Source organism: Eublepharis macularius, chromosome 8 (assembly GCF_028583425.1).
Source record: "Eublepharis macularius isolate TG4126 chromosome 8, MPM_Emac_v1.0, whole genome shotgun sequence".
Lineage (NCBI taxonomy): Eukaryota > Metazoa > Chordata > Lepidosauria > Squamata > Eublepharidae > Eublepharis > Eublepharis macularius.
The window spans coordinates 70,923,340-70,948,080 of record NC_072797.1 but is presented as its reverse complement, the minus strand read 5'-3'; the positions used below and the strand labels follow the sequence as shown (position 1 = coordinate 70,948,080).

Genomic DNA, 24,741 nt, shown 5'->3' with positions numbered 1-24,741 from the left:
TAATCTAACTGCTTATAAATTCACATTTCTCTTCCTCCCCCGGTAAAGTCACCCCTCTCTTTTATACTTTTATTGTACTTCAGTAGTTCTCAAACTGCCACAGTTTTCCTCCCACCTCCCACTTCTTCTCCAGATATTGTTTCAGCTTCTCCCAGTCTGTGTTAAACTGCCCTGAGTCCAGATCTCTCAGTTTTCTTGTCATCTTGTCCATTTCAGCCATATACAGCAATTTGTAGATCCAATCTTCAATAGTTGGCACTTCTTGTACTTTCCATTTCTGCGCATACAAAAGTCTAGCTGCTGCAGTCATATAAAATATCAACGTCCTATGGTGGGCTGGGATTCCCTCCATTCCCAAGTTTAGCAGCAGGAGTTCTGGGTTCTTATTTATTTGAAACTGTAAAATTTCACTCATTTCTCTTATTATTTCCCCCCAGAACTGCCTAGCTACCTCACACGACCACCACATATGATAGAGGGAGCCCTCATGCTTTCTACATTTCCAGCATTTATTAGAAGTGTTCAAGTTTCCTAGCGCAATCTTCTTTGGTGTCATGTACCAACGATAGATCATTTTGAAAATGTTCTCTTTAATATTAATACATGTCGTTGTCTTCATTGTAGTTTTCCACAAGTATTCCCATGCCTCCATTGTTATTTCTTTATTAAAATTTATAGCCCATTTCACCATTTGTGTTTTAACTGTCTCATCCTCGGTATACCATTTCAACAGTACTTGGTATACCTTGGATATTCTTTTCTTGTCCTCTTTAAAAAGGGTCTGCTCTAGTTCCGAATTCTCTGTTCGTATACCTCCCTTTACAGAGTCCGAGTTATACAAATCTCTGATCTGTCTATACTGGAACCAATCGTAGTTCGGTGATAGTTCCTCTTGCGTCTTTATTCTAAGTTTAGACACTTCAGTTTTAATTATTTCTTTGTACGTTAAACATTGTTGTTCATTATCAACAGCTCTCGGATCTATCACCTCGTATGGAACCACCCACAAAGGGGTTCCTTCTTGTAGGTAAATTCTGTACTTCTTCCAGATTGTATATAAACTTCTCCTTACAAAATGATGCAGGAACATCGAGTTGACCTTTACTTTGTCATGCCATAGGTATGCGTGCCATCCAAAAAATTTTTTATATCCCTCTAGGGCTAATAGTTTCTTATTCTTTAATGTCATCCACTCTTTTAACCAAACTAGGCAGATTGCATCATGGTAAAGTCTCAGGTTGGGCAGTTGCATTCCGCCTCTTTCCTTTGCATCTTGTAGAACTTTTACTTTCACTCGAGGCTTCTTGCCTGCCCAAACAAAATCTGATATTTTCCTCTGCCATTTTTCAAATTGTTTAGAGTCTCTGATGATTGGTATTGTCTGTAGCAAAAACATTACTCTTGGTAACACATTCATCTTAACTGCTGCAATCCTGCCCAACCATGACAAATTCAGTCTATTCCATTTGATCAAGTCTCTCTCTATCTGAGTCCATAATTTTTCATAATTATTCTTGAACAAATCTATATTTTTTGCAGTCAGCTCAACTCCCAAATATTTCACCTTACTAGTTACTTCACAGTCCGTTGTTTCCATTAACAATTGTTGTTTCTGCTTAGTCATGTTTTTACATAATATCTTTGACTTCTTTTTGTTAATGAAGAAACCTGCCAAGTCACCAAACTCCTTGATCTTGTCTATCACTTTTGGCATGTTCTCCAATGGATCTTCTACAATTAACATTATGTCATCTGCAAATGCTCTAACCTTGTATGAATAGTCCTTTATTTTTATTCCTCGTATTTCCTCGTCTTGTCGTATTTGTATCATCAGAATCTCCAATACTAAAATGAACAACAATGGAGATAACGGGCAACCTTGTCTTGTTCCTTTACTAATCGTCAATTTCTTGGTCAGTTCATCATTCACTACAATTGCTGCAGTCTGGTCTCTATAAATTTCTTTAATTGCTCTGATGAATCTTTCTCCCAATTGTAGCTTTTCCATAGTGGCAAACAAAAAATCCCAGTTTAAATTGTCAAACGCTTTTTCAGCGTCTACAAAGAAGAAACCAACCTCTTTGTCACAACGCTTGTCATAATATTCAATAGCATTGATCACTGTCCTTAAATTGTCTCTTATTTGTCTGTCTGGCAAAAAGCCTGCTTGTTCCTCCTCTATGACTTCCGAGAGCCACCCCTTCAGTCTCTCCGCCAATATCTTCGTAAAAATTTTATAATCATTGTTAAGTAGTGATATAGGTCTGTAATTTTTCACGTTAGTCAAATCTTGGCCCTCTTTTGGGATCAATGATATATTCGCTTCGCTCCAAGTGTCTGGAATTCTTTGATCCCTAAAAACTCCGTTCATCACCTCTTTTAGGAATGGTGCCAGTTCGTTGGCCATTGTCTTATAAAATTTAGCCGTAAGTCCATCTGGCCCTGGCGCCTTTCCTAGATTTGCAGATTGTATTGCCTTACTTATTTCCTCATCAGTTACTTCACTATTCAACTTATTTCTCCAAGCTTCCGAGATCTCTGGAAGTTTGGTTTTCTCCAAATATGATGCTATTGATTCTTTGGTTACTTCTTTTTTATTATACAGCTTAGCATAAAATTTATAAAAGGCTCTACTAATGGTAATCTGCTCCAGGTACGTTTTATTTTCTTCACAGATTTTATTTATTATTTTCTTTTCCCTTTTCTTCTTCAATTGCCATGCCAAATATTTCCCAGGTTTATTAGCACCCTCAAAAGCTTTTTGATTCAGTCTTTTAAGGTTCCACTCCAATTCTTTATTACTCATTGCTGTTAACTGTTCTTGAAGAATTTTAATTTCCTGATGTATTTTCTTTTTCCCTGGTCTCTTTTTTAACTGTATTTCTTTGGCCTTTATTTTCTCCTCAATCTCTTGTCTTTTCTCCTCTTTCTTTTTCCTTGCTCTGCCATTTAAGTCCATTAGTATGCCCCTTACAACCGCCTTGTACGCGTCCCAAACTTTACTGGTTGGTACTTCTTTATTCACGTTATATTGTATAAAAAACTTTGTCTCTCTTCTCAATATTTCCATATTTTCACTTTCCTGTAGCAAGTCCTCATTTATTCTCCAGGCTTTCCTTTTTCTCCTTTTTCCAAATTTCCACATAATTGGATTGTGATCTGAGCCTACCATCGGCATTATTTCTACCTCCTTAGTCCATAACGCTAAGTCCTTTGAGGCCCAGATCATATCAATTCTTGATAATGTAAGATGCCTTGCAGAATAAAAAGTAAACTGTTTGGTTTTAGGATATTCTCTCCTCCATACATCTTCGAGAGTCTCTTGTTGAATCAGCTCAAAAAAAAGCTTTGGCAATAGTCCTCTTTTCTTTTGTGCTGTTGTAGTCTTTTTATCTAGTTCCAAATCTGTCACTCCATTAAAATCTCCAGCAAGAATTATCTGGTCATATACAAGATCGTCTAAATGCTTCCTTAAATCCTCAAAGAAGCTTTCCTTTGCACCGTTAGGTGCATAAAGTCCGACTACCAACACTCTCTTTAAATTCCAATTACATTCCACCGCTACAAATCTAGCTTCCACATCTCTCATAACAAATTTTGGCTGCAGCTCCTCTTTTATGTACAACACCACTCCTCTTTTTTTCTTGTTAGAGGCCGCTACAAATTCTTTGCCCAATTTTCCAGATTTTAAATATTTTACATCCTGTTTTCTAATATGGGTCTCCTGCAAACAAACAATATCACATTTTTGTTTTAGTAGCCAATGAAAAATATTTTTCCTCTTATTCGGTGAGTTTAGTCCATTTACATTCCAAGATAATACATTACACTCCATATTCATGGTTTTGTTGGTAAGTCTTTTTCATTGTCCTTGATAAATCTCTCCATCTCCCGCTCAGATCTGATGCGTTTTTTTGCCCCTCCAAACTCAAAGGACACTCCTTCCGGTAACTCCCATCTGTATCTGATATTCATGTCCTTCAAAGTTTGAATTAGCACTCTATATTTTTTCCTGTCCAGTAACACTGATCTGGGCAGTTCCTTCATTATGATAATCGTCTTGCCATCAATCTCCAATGGATCTTTAAATTGTTTTGTCACAATCCTCTCTTTCATGTTTCTAGTTGTAAACTGCACAATCACATCCCTTGGTAGTTTCCTCTGGGTTGCAATTCTCGAGTTCACACGGTACGCCACATCTAGGATAGCCACAATTTCCTCCTCCTCCTTCCCCAGGTAATCAGCCAACACCTCAGTCATCTGTTCTTGCGCTGACTTCCCTTCCACTTCTGGCAGACCACGAAAACGAAGCTGCTTCTCCATGTGTTTAGTTTCTGCAACTGACATCCTCCCCTTCACCAGTCTCATCTCTGTTTGTTGCGTTTCTATTAAATTCTCCATCGCGTCTTCTACTGTTTTAACTCTCTGCTGCGTTCCTTGTAATTCACTACTAATCGTTTCCACGCCTTTTTTCACTTCTGACAGCTCCAACTTTACTGTCTGTGTAACTTCTTTGACCTCTTTAATAAGCTCCAATTTCGTGTCCTTAAGTTCTTTCATCATGTCTATAAGCTTTTTGTCCAAATTTTCTATTGCCGATTGCCACTCTTTTTTCGACATCGTGGGGCTTGCTTTAGCTCGCTCCCACGAATCTGCTCTCTTCCTTAGCTCCGTGGCGTATGTTTAAACGTTTTCCTTTTTTTCAAATGTCCCAATCTTTGCCAAAATTAATTTTTTGTATCCAAAATGTCGGGCGTCTTTTCTCTATGGTTTCTCTATGTTATTATAATCCAAGATGGCCTACTTCCTCTTCCGCTGAAGCCGCGACCCTTCCCTTTTCAAAAATGGCGATTCCCTACTTCCTGTCCGTCGGCAAGGGCCGCTTCCCTCCAGCCACTCTATTGTTGTTACGCACTTCCTGTCTCCCGTCTTCCCACAGCAGGTCTCGCGATGGTGTCTTTTTCCCACAGCTCCAAAACCACAGGTATTCAAAACAATAGTCCGATTTTTGCAATAACTTCTTTAAATTTAGTCTCTTTTAAAATACAACTCCTGCCGAGTCTTCACCTCCTTTTCACTAGTCTGTTGCAGTTTAAAAATCTACTTTCTTTCCTCTCTGTTTTTATCAATCTGTCCCGTTTCAAGAGATAGCGATCTTTACCTTCTCTTCAACTTTCTCGGGTTGTAATCGCTGTTTCGATCTTAAATTCTCCTCTCGACTTCCCTCCCCGATCGAAGCTTGGGTATGTAGGTCTTATGCCAGCCGAATTGGCCCCAGAACTGCCGCAGAGATTATAGCCGACCCGTCGCAAGGTGGGACCTCAAGGATTGGGGGGGAGACTCCTTGAGTAGAGCCCCCCCTCATCCGAGATCTAGCTCACCCTAGGGTCTTGAGCGTTCTTTGCCTGCTCCCCGCCTGAGAGCAGTCGGCCGCGGGTTATTTTCACCCCTCCGGCCGGTTAAAACGGCAGTCCGGTCAGCTCCGCAAATGGAGCTGCGTTAGACCTCCATGAATCCCAAACCGGAAGTCTAGAGAAGGCTTTCTTGATATTTTCCTGGAGCATTCAGGTAGTCAGGCAACTTCCTCTTGAAAACACCTAGGAGAATTCTTGCCTTAATCAAGAGATCCTGTTTTAATATCAAACTAGATGCATTGCCTCACACCTCTGGCACCTATATCATCATCATCGTCATCGTCGTCAGGACAACTTACCGCCCACTCAGATCGATTTACAAAGTATGTGTCATGTCTGCCTCATCCATGCCATTATTTCATGCTGACTTGTATTTCTGAACCAGTGTTTCATGCTGTAACTTGATGTCATATTGCCATGCCATAACTGCTTGGCTTTCACAGGCTTACTGAAGATGCATGTGCCTTATCAAATGGCTGTGGAACGCTCAGTGCGTCTGACTTTGTGCACTGCTCACTCCCATGAGTTACTGTGTCTCAACTTTGATCTCCTGCTTTCTCATTGTCTAGACTTGATCACTGAAATGTGCAAGAAGTTCTCAGGAATGGTTCCCGCCAAAAGTATATTTACTGATGGGAGGGGGAGAGGAGTAATTGTCTTTAAGAGGAATGATTTTTCTCGAATTGTTATTCCTGTCAACCAGTTTCTTACTGCTTAGTTGCTAACCTTGCTTCTGAGTAATCCTATGGACATATCTGTGGAAATGATCTGATTTCTGAATAAAGCCATTTAACCAAGAGCCTGGATTCTTGCTGCAATGGTACAGGGATCTATCTGCCATAGCCTGTCATCCATAGCCTGACAGTATGCTATTATTATCACCACAACAAACCTGAAGGCCAAAGGATCTTGAGGTACAAACTACAGTATTATTATTTATTATTATTTATTACATTTCTAGACCGCCCTCCCCGTCGGACAGGCTCAGGGCGGTGTAACAACATACAATTTATAACATACAGTTTAAAACAATAAAAACATTATAAATATTTTAAAACATTATCCATTGTCAGGGCTTGCCGCCGCTGCCGCTGGGCGTGGCACTGGGCGGTCTGCTCCTGACGTCACAGGGGGGCCAGGGATTCTGCAGGACCCTGCTCTGTGGAAGGAGGGGCGGTATACCTCACCCAGACTCCCTCTCAGTCCACTCGCTGGCCTGCTCAACCTGGCCTGCTTACCCTCTGCGTCCTCCTTCATCTCCTCCTTCCAGAACTCTCCTCCAAACCTCCACCCTTGCATCTTACTGCTCTCACTCCACATCATCACTCCTCACTCACACCCACCACCACAGGGCTCTTCCCAGCCAGCTTTTATAGGGCTTCCTTCTACTGCCCCACCCCTCTTCCAGCCTGGCCTTGGGCTGCACCAAGCAGTTGCAGCTGGGGTAGCTGATCTGGCCCCACTGACCAGCACCAGCTGTGCCTTGTTCTCTGGCTGCCCAGCCTCCCTGCCTTGGCTGATTGCTGAAGGCATGTCCAGCTGCAGTCCCCTGGCTAGCAGCCCAGCCTCCCTGGCAGAGCTGATGGCTGAAGGTGGGTCCAGCTGCGGCTCCTTGGCTGGTTGCCCAGGGCTTCCTGCAGAGTGCCTCCAATAGCCCCACCTGGAGTGGCTTGGCTTTTGGCAACTCCTGGGCCAGGCTACTATTTTCTAGCTGGGGCATGGCTTTGGGTTGTTGGGGCTGCTGCTGCTTCTCCTCCTCAGGTAAGGTCTTTGGGTGGGTGACTGCTGGGCTCCCAATCCCTCTGCCCTTGCCCCCTTCCGCCTTGCCTAGCCCCCTTTCCCTCCCTAGGGGAGTGGGACTCGCTGGCCTCTCTCTGTCTCCCCCTGCCTCCTGAGGCCCTGGGCTTTTGCTCCTTGCCCCTGGCACCGGCAGGTTCTGGCTCCATTTGCCTGTGGGAGGGGTTGACCTGCTGTCCCCCAGCTGCCCCCTCTGCCTGCCAGTCAGACCGGTTGACCTGCTGTCAGCTGGCTGACCAGTTGACCTGCTGTCTGCTGGCTGCCCCCTCTGTTTGCCCATCAGCCCGGCTGACCTGCTGTTCCCTCCTACCAAGTCTGGGGGCTGGGACCCAGACCCCGGACACACACCCCCGCTTAGCTTTGAGTTGTGGGGGTCAGGGTCAGACTCAAACATGCGGGACATGAAGTCCGCATCCGCATGCTGCGCCCCCTTGCGGTACTTGATGGTGAACCGGAAGGGGAGGAGGGAGAGGTACCACCGCAGCACACGGGGGTTGTGTGCCTTCATGTGGTGGAGCCACTGCAGGGGCGCATGGTCTGTTAGTAGGACAAAGGGATTATTGGCCAGGTAGTATTGCAGGGCCCCCACTGCCCACTTGACCGCTAGGGCCTCCCGCTCCACTGTTGCATAGCGCCTCTCTGCGGGCTGCAGCTTCCGACTCAGGAAGAGGATGGGGACGTCGGTTCCGTCACGTTCCTGAGTCAGGACTGCCCCAAGGCCGGTGTCAGAAGCGTCTGTGGCCAGCGTAAAGGGTCGGTCAAAGTCCGGGTTCCACAGGGCTGTGGTATTAGAGAGGGCTGACCGCAGGTCCTTGAAAGCTGCTTCTAGTGCTGGGGTCCACCGGACTTGGTTGGGCAGCCCCTTCTTTAAGCAGTCTGTCAGGGGGGCGGCTCGGGAGGCAAAGTGGGGGATGAACCGCCCGTAATACCCCAGTAGTCCCAGGAAACGTCGGACCTGCTTCTTGGTCCGGGGCTGGGGGGCATCAGCTATTGAGGCCACCTTGTCTGGTGGTGGGCGAACTCGGCCTCCCCCGACCACAAAGCCCAGGTACTGGAGTTCCTGGAACCCCAGGTGGCTCTTCTTTGGGTTAGCCCGTAGTCCGGCTCGCTGGAGGGCCCTCATGACAGCTTCCAAGTGTTGGAGGTGGGTGGGCCAGTCCGGGCTGAAGATGATGATGTCATCTATGTACGCCATTGCATACGCCCGGCACTCTCCCAGCACTTGGTCCACCAGCCGCTGAAACGTGGCAGCTGCCCCGTGTAGACCAAACGGCATCTTCTTGAACTGGAAGAGGCCTCGTGGGGTGGCAAAGGCTGTCTTCTCCCGGTCCGCTGGCCGCACGGGCACTTGCCAGTAGCCCCTCGTCAAGTCTAGGGCCGACAGGTAGCGGGCGGACCCTAGGTGGTCTACCAACACATCTGCTCGGGGCATGGGGTATGCATCGAACTGGGCCACCTTATTCAGTTCGCGATAGTCGATGCAGAATCGGGTGGTCCCATCCGGCTTGGGCACCAAGACTATCGGGCTCCTCCAAGCGCTTCGCGAGGGCTCGATTACCCCAAGCCTGAGCATCTCGTCGGTCTCCTTCTCCACTGCCTCCCACCGCTTCCTGGGGATGGGGCGCCAGGTAGCCCGGGCTGTCTGCCCCGGGTCCGTTGGAATGGCATGTTGGATCAGGCTCGTGCTGCCCGGCCTGCGGGAGAAGACCCCGGGAATCCGAGCCCAGAGGTCTTGTAGCTGGGCCCTCTGAGCTGGGTTGAGCTGAGGGTCCACCTTGGGCTCCTCAAACTCCGGGGCATCAGTGGTCCAAGGCAGCACACTGTCAGGGAGCTCTAGCGGGTCCTCAGCCACGCCGCACTCCTCTTTTGGGCGCTCGTGCCACTGCTTTAGGAGGTTCACATGCAGGGTCTTCCGCCGACGCCGGCCGACCCCACACTGGACTTCGTAGGTGGTGGGGCCCAGCACCCTTCGAATCTGGTAGGGACCCCTCCATGGGTCCCCTTCCTCTCTTGGGAACATCGAGTGGTGCACGAGGACCTTCTCTCCGGCCTGAAAAGTCCTCATCCGCGCACCCCGGTCATAGGCGGCCTTTTGCTTTGACTGGGTGCGAGTCAGTCTGCGATTTGCCTCCGCTTGGGACTGTTGCACCCGGTCACGGAGCCGGCTCACGTACTCCTGTATGGGGGGCGCGGGACTGCTGGCCCGGGGCCCCCAGCGTTCCGTCAGCCGGGAGAGCATCCCCCTTGGCTTGCGCCCATATAGCAGCTCGAATGGGCTGAAGCCAGTGGAGGCCTGCGTGGTCTCCCGGAGGGCGAACATGAGCGGGTCGATGTACAAGTCCCACTGGTGAGGCTTGTCCCGCGTCATCTTCTTCAGGGCCTCCTTGACGGTCTGGTTCAGCCGCTCTGCCAACCCGTCTGTTTGAGGGTGGTACGCCGAGGTGAACACCTGCCGGATCCCCAAATTCCGGCAGAGCTGACGCATGGCTGTGGCACGGAACGGGCCCCCCCGATCCGTCAAAATTTCATCTGGCAGCCCCACCATCGCGAAAAACTTGGACAGGGCCCGTACCATCCCCGGGGTCTGCATGGTCTTCAGCGGGATGACCTCGGGGAACCGCGTGGCATAGTCCACAATCACCAGGGCAAAGCGATGGCCCCGGGGTGTGCGTGGCAGCGGTCCGATGAAGTCCATTGCGATGCGTTGGAAGGGCGTCTCCATGACGGGCAGCGGGGAGAGGGGGGCCTTCGGTGGGCGGCGGGCTGCCACCCGCTGGCAGGTGGGACACGAGCGGCAGTGGGCCTTCACGTCTGCATTCACGGAGGGCCAGAAGAATTGCTCAAGAACCTTCCTCAGGGTCTTGTGGTGCCCGAGGTGCCCGGCCCAAGCATGCTCATGGGCCGTGCGGAGGACTTCCGCCCGATAGGCTGCTGGCACAAGTAGTTGGCGGACCTCCCCCTGGCCATTTGGGGCACGAGCTATGCGAACCCAGACCCCTCCTTGCTTCTCGATGCGAGGGAGCCGTTGGGACCTCCGTTCATCCCGCACTTGCTCCTCCTCACGAGCGGCTGTCTCTCGCAAGCGCTGCAAGGACTCATCTGCCCCTTGGGCATCACGGAATGGGCGGTCTGCAAGGGTTCCAGCTGGGCCTCCAGCCCGTGGTTCTGCCCCTGGCCTGGTGGAGGGACCCTCTCCCGGGTCGTTGGCCTCCTCCACTTGCAGAGCGGTGGCAACTTGTGGGTCTGTCACTTCCCCTGCCGCCTTCAGCCGAGACCCGGCGGTCCCTGGGGTGTCTCTTCCCAATTTCTTCGCTGCCTGCTGGAGGAGCCTGAAGAACCCTGGGGCATCTCTTCCCAGCAGTATTGGTACGGGTAGGTGAGCTAACTGGGCAACTTCCATTTGGTGGCGGACCCCTAGGTACTCTATCGTGATTAGGGCCGTAGGGTACGGCTGGGTGCGGCCCATCACATCCGTCACTGGGATCCAGCGGTACTCTGGGGTGGCAGCTGGGAGGAGCTGGGGCCGAATTGCTGAGACTGCACTCCCAGAGTCCAACAGGGCTTGTAGGATCAGCCGGCCTATCTTCACAGTGGCACATAGACTCTGCACCTGCTTGCCAGGCGGTGGGTTATTTTCCCAAACGAGGGCGCAAACCCTGGGCAAGGCCTCAGTGAGCACGCCGGCTTGCCTCTGCAGCTCCGCTGTCTGTGCTAGTTCTACTGGAGCGGCTGGGTAGGCTGCCTCCAGCTTTCCCCACATCCTATCCTGGCGTTCCTCCAGCCACGGTCCAAGCTCCGCTGGGGCGGCGGCCTTGGGAGGCCGCCCCTTGACTGGTGCCTGCGTTGGAACGTCTCTCCCCGTACGGGCCACCAACTTGTCAGGGCTTGCCGCCGCTGCCGCTGGGCGTGGCACTGGGCGGTCTGCTCCTGACGTCACAGGGGGGCCAGGGATTCTGCAGGACCCTGCTCTGTGGAAGGAGGGGCGGTATACCTCACCCAGACTCCCTCTCAGTCCACTCGCTGGCCTGCTCAACCTGGCCTGCTTACCCTCTGCGTCCTCCTTCATCTCCTCCTTCCAGAACTCTCCTCCAAACCTCCACCCTTGCATCTTACTGCTCTCACTCCACATCATCACTCCTCACTCACACCCACCACCACAGGGCTCTTCCCAGCCAGCTTTTATAGGGCTTCCTTCTACTGCCCCACCCCTCTTCCAGCCTGGCCTTGGGCTGCACCAAGCAGTTGCAGCTGGGGTAGCTGATCTGGCCCCACTGACCAGCACCAGCTGTGCCTTGTTCTCTGGCTGCCCAGCCTCCCTGCCTTGGCTGATTGCTGAAGGCATGTCCAGCTGCAGTCCCCTGGCTAGCAGCCCAGCCTCCCTGGCAGAGCTGATGGCTGAAGGTGGGTCCAGCTGCGGCTCCTTGGCTGGTTGCCCAGGGCTTCCTGCAGAGTGCCTCCAATAGCCCCACCTGGAGTGGCTTGGCTTTTGGCAACTCCTGGGCCAGGCTACTATTTTCTAGCTGGGGCATGGCTTTGGGTTGTTGGGGCTGCTGCTGCTTCTCCTCCTCAGGTAAGGTCTTTGGGTGGGTGACTGCTGGGCTCCCAATCCCTCTGCCCTTGCCCCCTTCCGCCTTGCCTAGCCCCCTTTCCCTCCCTAGGGGAGTGGGACTCGCTGGCCTCTCTCTGTCTCCCCCTGCCTCCTGAGGCCCTGGGCTTTTGCTCCTTGCCCCTGGCACCGGCAGGTTCTGGCTCCATTTGCCTGTGGGAGGGGTTGACCTGCTGTCCCCCAGCTGCCCCCTCTGCCTGCCAGTCAGACCGGTTGACCTGCTGTCAGCTGGCTGACCAGTTGACCTGCTGTCTGCTGGCTGCCCCCTCTGTTTGCCCATCAGCCCGGCTGACCTGCTGTTCCCTCCTACCAAGTCTGGGGGCTGGGACCCAGACCCCGGACATCCATGTGCAATAAAATTTCTCAGGTAGCGGATATAAGTATGTGTCACACTTTATGAGCTCCTGCATGGGTGGTGGACGGTCTTCAGTGGTATGGCCAGCAAGACGACAGCCTAGCCCCCACCAAAGTTTTGTACTGGGGGACTTGTTGTTACGCCCACCAAATGCGTGGCAGAACATCTCCTTCTTGCAGGCCCGGTGGAAATATAACAAATCCCGCCGGGCCCTAGTCTCCTCAGACAGAGAGTTCTACCAGGTCGGAGCCAGGACTGAAAAGGCCCTGGCTCTGGTAGAGGCCAGACGGACCTACCTGGGGCCATGGACCATCAGCAATTGCTTATTAGCTGATCGAAGTGACCTCCGGAGAACATATGAGGAGAGGCGGTCCTGAAGGTATGCTGGACCCAGTCCGTATAGGGCTTTATAGGTCAACACCAAAACCTTGAACCAGACCCGGTACTCAACTGGTAACCAGTGCAGTTGACGGAGGATGGTTGTTATATGTGCCATGACTGGAGCTCTGGCAACCACTCGTGCAGCTTCATTCTGAACCAGCTGCAGTTTCCGGAGCAAGCCCAAGGGAAGTCCCGCATAGAGCGAGTTACAGTAGTCTAATCTGGAGGTGACCGTTGCCTGGATGACTGTCGTAAGGTCATGGGTCGACAAGGGACAAGTTGCCGAGCCAGTCTTAGGTAGAAAAATGAGGATCGAACAACCGCTGTGACCCTTACCTCCATAGACAGGGAAGCATCCAGGACCACCCCCAGGCTTCTAACTCTTGACACCGGGGTAAGCAGCACTCCATCGAGAACAGGGAGCCAGAGTCCCACACCCATGGACCCCAGACCCACACGCAGGACCTCCGTCCGTCTTCATGGGATTCAATCTCAGCCGGCTCTGCTTCAACCATCCAGTCACAGCTTCAAAGGCACATTCCAGGACATTTGGGGCAGAGTCAGGCCAGCCGTCCATCATCAGATACAGTTGGGTGTCATCTGCATATTGATGGCACCCAAGTCCGAAACTCCATACCAGCTGGGCGAGAGGGCGCATATATACGTTAAATAGCAAGGGGGAGAGTATTGCCCCTTGAGGAACACCACACACCAGCGGATGGCGGGATGACAACTTCTCCCCCAGTGCCACCCTCTGTCCCCGACCGTGGAGAAAAGAGACAAACAACTGCAAGGCCGTCCCTCGTATCCCCACATCAGCAAGGCGGTGGGACAACAGGTCATGATCGACTGTATCAAATGCTGCTGATAGATCTAACAGTATCAGCAGCGCCGACCTGCCTTGATCCAGCTATCTATGGAGATCATCCATCAGAGCGACCAGTAAAGTCTCCGTCCCATGTCCCGGACGGAAGCTGGACTGGAAGGGATATAGGGATGAGGAATCATTCAGGAAGACCTTCAGCTGCTCTACCACCACCCGCTCAATCACCATGGGTCTCATCTGGGGGAGGGCACCACCCAACAGGATGGACCAATGGCCTGATTCACTATAAGACATTCGACTGATTAGTATATGAAAATTTCATGTGTTACTTGGCAAGTAAACCCAGTGGGCCATAATTTCTGAGTAAATATGTGCATGACCAGACAAACTCCCTGGCTTCTGGGTTTGAAAAAGTTTTTCAGTAATCAGTTGCAATTCTGATTTCAGTTTTTAAAAAAGAACCCTATTATTACCTACTAGATAACAAAAAGCAGGGACAAAGAGTTTGGTTTTTGGTTGTTTGTAGATGTGCTGTGCTTTCTCCCTCCTTTTTCTCTTTGCACCCTTATCTCTCTTTCTGGCTGAGAAAGTATTAGAGCAGAAAAGGACCCCAAAGACAGTTGAAATTTTTTTGAGGCACAGAATAGTGGCTGAAAACGAAAGTAAAACTGGCTCTAGTTCTAGGGCCATAATGTTCTTCAAGTAAATTCCTTTGCTTTCAAACATAATCTCCAGGAGGAAAAACTTCCTAGGCACTGGTGACCTAATGGCTGCTTTTGTGGAGCACAGCCTGGGGCATATGCTGTAACTGTTAAATCAGAAAGGTTGAAGACTCAACTGCTTCTTTGACAGTGCAAAATTTTCTGCCAAGTCTCCATTTCCCTTGCCTTACAAACACCGGATATTAATAGCTGATGTGCAAGTGTGAGATCAGCATGTGCTGAGGCTTGAGGACCAGACAGCATTCAGAGATCAGAACTGCTGCCTGAGCCCATCCAAACCAGAAAGGGAGCTGGAAGTAATTGTGCTGTATTACTTCTAGGCCTTTTTCACACTTAAGGTTTAATCCACCATTTGTGAGCATTCACCCCAATCGCAGTGGCTTCAGCATTGCACCCGTTCATTTCACACTGTCAGCTGCAGTTTCAATTTGATGTCTTGTTTTTAATTTTAAACCGGCTTTGAAGCCTTGGTGCAGTTTCCCAAGGAAAAGGAGAGGGAGAAGAAGAGAAGCAGAAGGGGAGTATGGAGTTCACACTGACATTAATCACACCAGCCGTGACTCAGCAGCAGGCTTCAAAATAACATTGCAGGACGTGTGCAGGGGTGGAAATCGGGGATGCCGCAGACAAACATTGGTTCTGCGTCCCATGACTACCTTGCAAGTGTGAAAGTCCTGCAAACTTGGGAAGCAGAAAAGATGCTGAAACACTTTAAAGTTCCAGTGTGAAAAGGGCTCTAGACAAAAGAGAGATGAAGTTAATTATGTTCTATTACTTAAAGTAATCAATATCCTTTATCTGGGAAGTGTAATATATGAAACAATTTCGAGACTCAGCTTCTAGATTTTAGAAAAGGATGAAGCCTTTTAAGAGACGCAAATAAACATTAAGTATCTAGAAACTGTACCTGTTGTTTCTGCTCCAGAATACTTTCCTTAATGTATGTGCTACTTGCTTCTGCCATTTCCCCTGGTGCAGACTGGCCTTCTTCAACATTCATTTCTTCCAGAGTATCACCCATTTTCCAAAACCTGCCAACCAACTCTGAAATGGCAAAAATACTTGGGTATTTACTATTGTTGTGTCCTGCTTTTTAGACAACTGCTTCCCAAAGCAACTTTCATCAAAGTAGCCCTAAGGCTTACCAACAAAAAAAGTCAATTCAAGCAAGAAAATGGGAGCAGAGTAAGAGAAGTAGACAGGTGAAATTATGTTTGAAAATGGGACCTCAGACATCCTAGTGGCTAACGCTGAGCCTGATAGCAAAGAGCACCTTTAAGACTAACCAACTTTATTGTAGCTTAAGCTTTCGAGAGCCACAGCTCTCTTCATCAGATGCATCTGATGAAGAGAGCTGTGGCTCTTGAAAGCTTATGCTACGCTACTGGACTCTTTGCTATTTTGCTACTGCAGACTAACATGGCTAACTCTACTGGAACTGAGCCTGATAGAAAGCTATGACTCAGTAGCTGCACTGTAATGAATTAAATGATTTATTAAGGCACAATGCCCTAATTAATTGTGATAAGGAGCAAAACTCAAAGAAAACATGACATATGGACAGAGGGAAAATATCATAAAGGCAAATGACAACATAGCAATAACATTTAGCTCCATCCCTCCACAATTTGATCCTAAGGCCTTCTAAATTACTCTACATTTCAAAATAATTTCGTAGCGACCAATGAGATTTAATAGTTTAGGTTACTATTCACTCAAGGGAAGAGTTAAAGAAAGAATACAATCGACAAGAAGACTGCTGAACATGCCCTGCTCAGATCCTTTTATATCTATTCTATTCATCAAAGGTTGTACTCTGCTCTGAGAGAGGGTGTTGATACTTTTGCTAACCAACCCTGCCCCATTCCTTTCCCAGGGGACATCATGACTGGTGTTTTTTAGGAGAACCTCCTTATCATCTGTGTTCCAATAAAAGAGTTACAATGGGTTTTGAACCTTATCAGTTCAATCCAACATCTTCTTGGGCTTTGTCGTCTTGGTATGGCTGCACCCCAGCTGCATTGCCAATGCAATAGCATCTTAATCTGTTTATCAGCCAGGTTCCCAGACACACAGCTCTAAGAAGCTTTCATAGCATCTCTGAAACATCCAAAAGTCAAGCTTTTCTACACATAGCATGACCCATTTAGTTTACCATTTCCCCTTCCTTGTTTATAGCATTTGTATGCTGCTTTTTGAGAGGGACGGTGGCATGGTATAGCCTGATCTCATCAGATCTCAGAAGCTCAGCAGGGTCAGTGCTTGGATGGGTAACTACCAAGAAGGAATGCAGAGGAAGGCAATGGCAAACCACCTCTGCTTTTCACTTGCCTTGACAGCCCCTTCCTAGGGTCACCATAAGTTAATTGTGACTTGAAGGCACACATACACATGCTGCTTTTCTATCCAAAGCAGCTTGCAGAAAAAATGAAAATGAAATCTTACTCTCAAGTCAGAGTTGACATATGGCGACCCCTAGTGAGGTTTTTGTGGAAAGAGACTAATAGAGGTGGTTTCTCATTGTTTGTCTCTGCAACCCTGGTCTTCATTCTTTGTTGGAGGTCTCCCATCCAATTACTAACCAAGGCCAACCCTGCTTGGTTTCTGAGATCCGATGATCTCCTGGGCTATCTAGGTCAGAGCACAGAAAAAATATCAAACTACAATTTACAAAATGATACTCTGTTTTTTTCAGATCATAGAGTACTTATTTACTAAATGATACAATTAAACAACAACAGCAAACAAAGGAAACACATTCTGAGTTAATCCTGATCAGCAATAGGGATCCCAATCCCATGGTCGGGAGGGGAGTGCCCTGCTCCCAGTCTCTGCCCCCCAGCACCTTTCACCTTGTGGTGAATGGGCCTGGGCAGCAAGGCACCTCTAGGGCAAGCATTCAGCAGCCGCACTCCCAGCAGGCGCAATGACATCACTTCCTCAAGTGACATTATTGCACTCAGTGGTGGGCATGCTCCCACTCTTGCAGGGGCCAATTTTGCTGCAGGTGCAATGACATCACTTCTTGTTAATAAAAGTGCACACATGGGGTTAAACCTCCCACTTAGTGCCAGGTCCCCCCAACCAGGGTATGGGGACCTAGCAACCCTAATCAGCAAGGTTCAGCAACATAAGCCTGAGTTTGGTGACTTAATGCAGGCAAGGAGACAACATCAGACAGGATACTTAACAAGGTTTTATTCTCCTGTTACAGGCCCAGCTTTACTTTCTCCTCCCTCTTTCCTCTTTCCTCTTTGTCAGGTTTAGATGGCCTAGTCCGCCTAGCAACAGACTACGGTCTCCCTAATGGAACAAGCTTCCAAAATGTAACAATGTGTTAACTTGCAAAGCAGTTATTAAAACACAACACTCAGGCTATGCATTAAGAACACTTATTGCTCTTGTCTTTCAGTGTGCTGTTCTGGCCTGCCCCAATTTTAAGGAGAGAGGACATGGTGAGGGAGGGGAAAATGAGATCCCCCCCCCACAACTCTCTGCAGGTCCCCACTTGTTTGTCAGTAATAGTCTATATGTCTATAGACTTTTCAAATTACCAACTGATCACATTTACAGTTCATCAACCCAGCCTATCAAAGGTAAGTCAAATAAGTTCCCTTCAAATTTCATACTTTAACCATCCAATAGGAACATAATTATTCTAACTAACTTTTGGTCCTCTAAGTTCCCTTCCTCATTTGTGTTTCTCTTCTCTTTTTAAAATGTGATTGGGGGTGGGGCTGTGTGTCACAAACAACAGCTCTCAAGACAGATTCCTGGTACCTGAGGCCGTTTACCTGGTGGGGATCAGGAATTCAACCTGGCATATGCTCTGCTACTAAGCCAGGCTTCCTCCCCAATTCTTGGATAATTTCCCCTTATTCAGCAATAAAGAGATTGTTTACAACGAAAATTACTCCTATTCATTCTCTTCCATTTTCTTCTCAAATTGCTAGCAATTAACTTACCACATCCCAAAAAAGTTTCCTCAACAATGAAGTAAATACTGAGGGAAGTACTGAAGCGCAAAAAGACAATGAGGCACTTTTAAAACATTTCAAAAGACATTTTACAAAGCAATTAAGCAACTGTCATATCACAACCATGCATATTCCAAAACACTACAATTGTATTACTTCATTCCTGGGAAAATATTTGTAAGTCATCCTCTAAAATTATTGTTTTACTGATGGCTGTTTAAAATATGACTGTGGAAGTGTCAAAAGCTTTTGTTTGGATATTATTTTCAAATTATCTGTGGTGTGCAACATGCTCCTTAATCCCTGCACCCCACCACTTTCAAACCTGGAAAAAACAAATCACTTTACCTTCTCTCATCCCTCTGTAGGAATCAAAAATTGCCCAAAAAGTTTTGGTGCCTGAAGCAGAACAATGAAACAGGCTTCCTAGTGGAATCATATTAGTATAATAAGCTAAATAATGGGCAATTTATTACTCTTTAATACTACTCCCTAAATCTAGTGCCTGAAAGAGGCTTTGCTGCTGATAATGCATAGACATTTTGTGATTAGGTATTAGGCTTCCCCTACCAAAACTTTGGAGGTTTCATATACAACTTACCCTGTTCAAGACTGTATACATAGTACACTTTTCTGCACGGCAAAGATGACAAAAAGCTGCACTGCTATACGCACTTTCTCCATGTGGCATTACTATTTGTTCTTCCTATCTATAGTAATCAAAAAGTATTCCAAAAAGGCCAAAAACCACAACAGGTTTTGGCTGAATATGCGGAAAAGTCCTAAGTCCATTTGGAGTATCAAAATAGGTCAACATTTCCATTTGGAAATACAATGAAATGTAATCTGTAGTTAAACCAATAAGCCATTAGGTGTCAGTGCTGCTCTATGAAGGTACGAGCCCAATATTAACAGCCACTTCACAAAGGCACAGAATTAAGGAACATTTATTTTACCACTGGAAGACAATGGAATGGAATCCAGTCCAGAATTTAACTGAGAACTGGAGTTGGTAAAATGTAACAATTACTTGTCTACATAGAGTTTGATTCTTTAGCAGGAAAAACATGTTATTTGCTTGGATATTAAAGCATCAGGAATCCCGTTTCATGAAAACAACATTGTAGAGTCTCATAATATAAAGGCATTGTGGACCAGAAATAACTTTATTCCCCAGCTACGGAGTATATGCTCACTACCCAGTAAATCACCTTTATGAGCCTTCAGCTATCTGGCTATTAACTTGAATTGATACATACATCCCAGCTCACATTTACCGAAGCTCACTGAGAACTGGGCTTGGCTCCACTAACCAGAGAGGCACCTTTTCCAAATGTAAGTAGAGCTGATAAATGGCTGTTAACAATTGTTCTGAGGCTTTCTGGCCCTTTTCTGAAGGGACAGATTTGTGTTGGACAGTGGAATTTCTTAATTATTTATGCCCCTCACCCTTGCAATTTCTAATAGGTCTCAAATTGGTTCATTCTAATAGGCACAACAATGAAACTTGCTATCACAAGGAGGTCACTCACAAACAAGGTAGAGGAGCATCCTGGGTATAAAGAAAAATCCTAGTTTGTAAATTAGAAAAAGAAGACAAACTCAAAATGAGGACCTGAGCATGCTCTAGGAGGCATGGAATGCTAATGAGCATCAGTTTAACCTCTAAGGTGTTATTAATCTAAAGTAAAAAATCTACTCAGCATATTCCTAACAATGTCTTATAATCAATCAATAGCAGTTAAAATGAAAAGTTATCAAAAGAGGTTTCCTCATGACTCAGGCTAGCCTTATCACAACAGTCCTCCCATTTTCCTCCCTTTCTTCTAGTTAGCTCTGAGTGTGTGCTGTGTGTATTGTGGTGCAATTGATTTTTATTATTTTATAAATAAAAATTCTTTGGGTTGAACATCTGCCTGTTTATTAAAGAGTTCTTTAGAGGAACAATCCCCGTATACATTGTCCCAGTTATCCCCTCTTGCTGCTTCCCCTTGCATGCTAATTCCCTCAACTCCTAAGGAAACCATCAATTTGGGTAACATTTACTGGTACAACCTCAAGACATGGGAGATCAAAATGCAGCCTCCCTTTTACTTTGGCCTGCTTATTCTCAAACTAGGACAAATGGAAATACGTTCACATAAGTTTTACATCTTTGTTTCATTTTAGTAACACTTAAGGAAACATGAATATTGTTTACTTGATAGGATCCCTGCAGTGAGTTTATTCAGATGATATTTTTAAAATGAGGAGTGATTCAAACCCAATGCTACGTGTAATCCTTCTAGTTGCAGAGATCCATATAAACATAATGGAGACAAGGGTGAAAACGCTTAGTCTTTTCTTTTTACAGCAAGTACAGAGTTATATTTTCCAGTGCTGGATATGAAGAGGGTAAAGCCTTCAAATTAAAAGAGAGAGATCAACAGTTTTCTTTTTGTTATAATAGCAGAGTATTGCTGGGGAGAGGATGTATTAACTAATCTATTAACAGTGTAATCCTATACAGAGTTACGCCACTTTAAAAGATAACAGATGTAGGAGAGATGAATTATATATCTGAAATATGCTTTTAAGAGATTATTTAAGCCGAACATTTGAAAGCTGTGCAAACATTAATATATAGACATGCCTGTCAATTTAGATCATTCTGCCACTTGACATACTCTGCTTCCTCAAGATCTACACCTTTTTCTGTGGGCTTCTGGCAACAAAATTTGGATTCAGTATTTTCATTGGTGCTGGAGTGATAATCTTTTTAGTCTTTGCTTATTGTGCATCGCTAAGCTCCCTGAATGGCAACTGAACCTTATGCTCTTTGAAGGTTGATGTTTTTGTGACGGTGTACTTATTATTGTGGCTGGATGGTCAAGGCAAGCCTGATCGTGTCAAATCTCAGAAGTTAACAGGGTTGGTCTTGGTTAGTAATTGAATGGGAGACCTCCAGCAAAGATAAGGGTTGTAGAGGCAGGCAATGGCAAATCACTTCTGTTAATCCCTTGACATAAAAACCCCACCAGGGGTCATCATAACTCAAATATGACTTCACAGCTTTGTTATTGGTTGCATTCTAATTTGTTATGCCACTTCATGCATGTAAAAGAGGAACATGATTAAGAAGTGGAGAAAGGACACTGCATCTTGTCACAAAGAATGTCATCACTATCAGCCAATTGGTCCCTTTCACATCTGCACACCATGTTACAAGCACAATCTCTACTCCGGTGATGATGCTAACAAAACGAACTGAAGTACTCTAGGGTTGCCAGTTCAGACACACAGCTCTTCCAAAGCTCTCTCAACCCCATCCACTTCACAGGATGATTGTTGTGGGGAGAATAACACACTTTGTAAACTACTCTGAGTGGGTGTTAAGTTGTCCTGAAGGGCGGTATATAAATCAAATATTTTTATTATAGTTGACAATGGCGGGGGGGGGGGGGGGATGACCTGTATCCTTGAGGATGGAAATTGCTATGAAGTCACAGCTGACTTATGGTAACCCCTGATGGGGTTTTCAAGGCAAGAAACTAACAAAGGTGGTTTGCCATTGCCTCCCTTCGTAACGCTGGTCTTTTTTGGAAGTCTCCCACTAATTACCAACCAAGATCTCATTTAGCTTCTGAGATCTGATGAAATGGAGCTTACATGGACTGTCCATGTCAGGGCCCTGTCTCCTTATCAGAGCCTTAAGGGGTGTTTTTTATCAGGTGATGGCATTCACTTCCATGGTGATGGCACATACGTGACATTGGGCCTAGTCTGGCCTAGTGCTCCTACAGGAGTATACTGATTGATCACAGGCAGAGCCAGAGGACATGTGATCAACTTAACTTGTTTAACTCTTTAGACACACTTGTGCCTTGAACTTCATACTGCAGCACTGAAATAGGCCAATTAGCTTGGATTACCATATATGGAATAGGCTGCCTTCAGTATAAAAGGAGCAGCAGCTTTGTTTTCTGCGAGGAACCTGAGGTAACTTTCTTTGTGTTAAGAACCTGGTCCTCCCTTTATCGCAATAAAGACTTAATGTACTCCTTCTACTCTGCCTGTCTTCTCCTTAAATGGGCCAGAAGTGGGTGGGGCCCTTTAGGGCTAACAATGGCATGGAAGTGAATGCCCATGCCCATTTCCAGACACTAAACCTCTGTTAAAGGTCAAGACATTTTTCTCCAGGGGAGTTGGCAATCCTATAGACAACCTTAAGTACAACCAGAAAAGATGACAGCATAGCCCTCTACTGGAATTAGTGTGTTATGTGACATTGCAATATGTCAGGAAAATAAGGTTGCCAGCCTCCAGGTTGTGGCTGGAGATCTCCTGGAATTACAACTCCAGGCCACAGAGATCAGTTTACCTGGAGAAAATGGCTATTTTGGGGGGTGGACTCTATGTAATTATGCCATGCCAAGGTCCTTTCCCTCCCCAAACCCCACTTTCTCCACGTTTCTCCAGGTTTCACTCCTCAGATCTCCAGGAATTTCCCAACTTGGAGCTGGTAACTCTACAGGAAAATGTATTTGGTGTTAAGTCACTGAGACACAGCATGACCATCTGACCAACAGTTTTAGTTTGCAAGTCTAATCAGGTCTACTTAAAAGTAAGTCTCTTTTTATTCAATGGGGCTTAGTCCCAGGAAAGTGGTTTTTGTTGTTTAGTATTGCAGCCTCTGTCTCTTTCCCAGCCTGCTTTGTGCACTGTTCAAAATCTCTGTACAAGAGAGCTTTTCTATTGAGCATAATGAAAGTTCTTCAAGAATTCAAAAGTAACCTCACAGGTGCTGATCTTACACAGCTCCTTTGAGATTCACTACAAACTTAAGCCAACAGACTTTAACCTTTTCCTCCCTTGGAGAACTTTGCATTAATGTCTTAGAGGGTTGCCTCCCTTCCTTCCCTTCACTTTGTTTCCTGCCCAAAGGTCATTGTGGAGAGCTGCAAGAAAATAGCATGCTGCTCTGTGCTTAACAGCACCCCCTTCAGGTTTGGAGGAAATCATTGTCCGGATTTTTTAAAAAAAACTTTGTATTTTGGAATCACCATTCAGCCTCCCGGATGGGTTTGAGTAGAAATGTACACAGCGGTTTTCTCTAGATATATCCTTTAACACCCTCTTCCCTTAACAAACGTCAATATCTCCTTATCAATTCTCAAGATAAAGAACTAAACCCACCCTCTCCAGAAGACAGCAGAGCAAAACAGCGCGATTTCTGTATTTGCAAAATTATCTGAAGTTCAGATCAAAACAACATCTTCCACAAGGGTCCTAGAAAGGTAAGAATTTCCAACAATGTACGAAAGGTGTAACTAGCCCTTTAAGGGAAATAAATCTTTTGATTCAGAAATTGCTCCAGCGTCGCCTTATTGTACACCCCACCCTACCCTGATTTGGTGTTGAAACTGCAAAAAGTTAAGCGTGGAGGTGGTAATAGATGCATATGTGTAAGAGAGTGTGATATAGGAGAGAGAAAATCTGAATAGCTGCTGTAGCCCTGGAAGCCACAGCCTTAGCGGTTGTAGTCTAAAAGTGGTCTTCACAAATAAAAATGGAACTGCAAGAGAAGGTACATTGGTTCCCTATTCATTTCCATTCCGGTGTTCATTGAATGTAGCTGGTTTTAGCTCCTTTGTAACTTCAGAAGGTGAGTAAATTGCTTAGTTTTTTCCATTGGTGGAAGTGACTTAAATTACTGTCTCTAGCGGGTGCCTCAAAGCAGTAAATGGGGACATACTTTTATTACCGGTAGGGGCTGGTACCAGCTTATTAGGCACCAACATCCTTAAAGGAAGAAGCTTGATACAGATAGATAAGACATTTTTTATCCTTCCCTTTCCCCAAGAAGCTGAATGTGGCCTCCATTGTTCTCTGCTTTTCTGGTTTTGTCCTCAGTTATCCTGTACTCCACTGAGGTCCCTCCCCAGGCTTCCACGCTTCTGTCATTCTACAAACTCCGTAAAACTTAGAGCCAAGCTACAAGTGACGAATTACACTTGCCTGGCAAGTGAACAGACTCAGGTGTATTCCTCCCTGTTCACTTGCCATTCACTTGCTCTCCACTTTATCATTTGTTACTTGTAGCTTAGCTCTGAGTTGTTCAGGAGGGCTTTTTTGTAAATGTAATAGGGCTGTACTGTAACATGATGGTTCAGGAAGGTGCTTAGTAAAAGGAGAGGGGTTATAGACTATACCACTGCATACAGGATGGTTTGCTCCACATACTACTGTTGTCACTGCATTATTTTCTAGCGATGCAATACCATTTTCTGCATTGCATTTGCACTGTCCTGTCCAATATGCTGCGCTTATTCAGATTTCTCTCATCCTAGTCCTAGTATTGTTCGATGTCTGATCATATTGATTGTGTCGTCTTATACTGTGCAATCATCTTTGAGTGAAGTGAAAAAGGCAGACTACAAATAGAGAAAATAAAAGGTGCACAAACACAAGGATAACTGTCAGTCCCAGAGCTCTGCTGGCAGTTCACTTGTAAATGAAGACTGCGTTTATAAATTCAAAGATTTAGGCTGCAATGCTACGGAAATTTTCCTGGGAGAAAGCCCCATTCAACAACACGAGACTTACTTCTTTCTCAGGATTGTTTCCCTCAGTAGTTTCATGAGATCTGAGGAAAATACAATGGCCCATAACCTTATAAATATA

General features: G+C 46.4%; 1 protein-coding gene across 2 annotated transcripts in view; it reads right to left on the bottom strand.

The window, feature by feature from the left end:
- Positions 1-18,838, bottom strand: part of ARL14EPL (ADP ribosylation factor like GTPase 14 effector protein like) — a 34,527-nt gene extending 15,689 nt beyond the window's left edge. The window contains exons 1-2 of one of the 2 annotated variants that reach the window (XM_054987039.1): positions 18,680-18,838; positions 15,009-15,145 (exon numbers count right to left, since the gene is read on the bottom strand). In XM_054987039.1, coding sequence (XP_054843014.1) covers positions 15,009-15,122 — 114 coding nt within the window. In that variant the 5' untranslated portion in view covers positions 15,123-15,145; positions 18,680-18,838. The remainder of the gene's footprint in view (positions 1-15,008; positions 15,146-18,679) is intronic. The other variant, XM_054987038.1, reaches the window with a different exon arrangement.
- Positions 18,839-24,741: the final 5,903 nt, after the last annotated feature.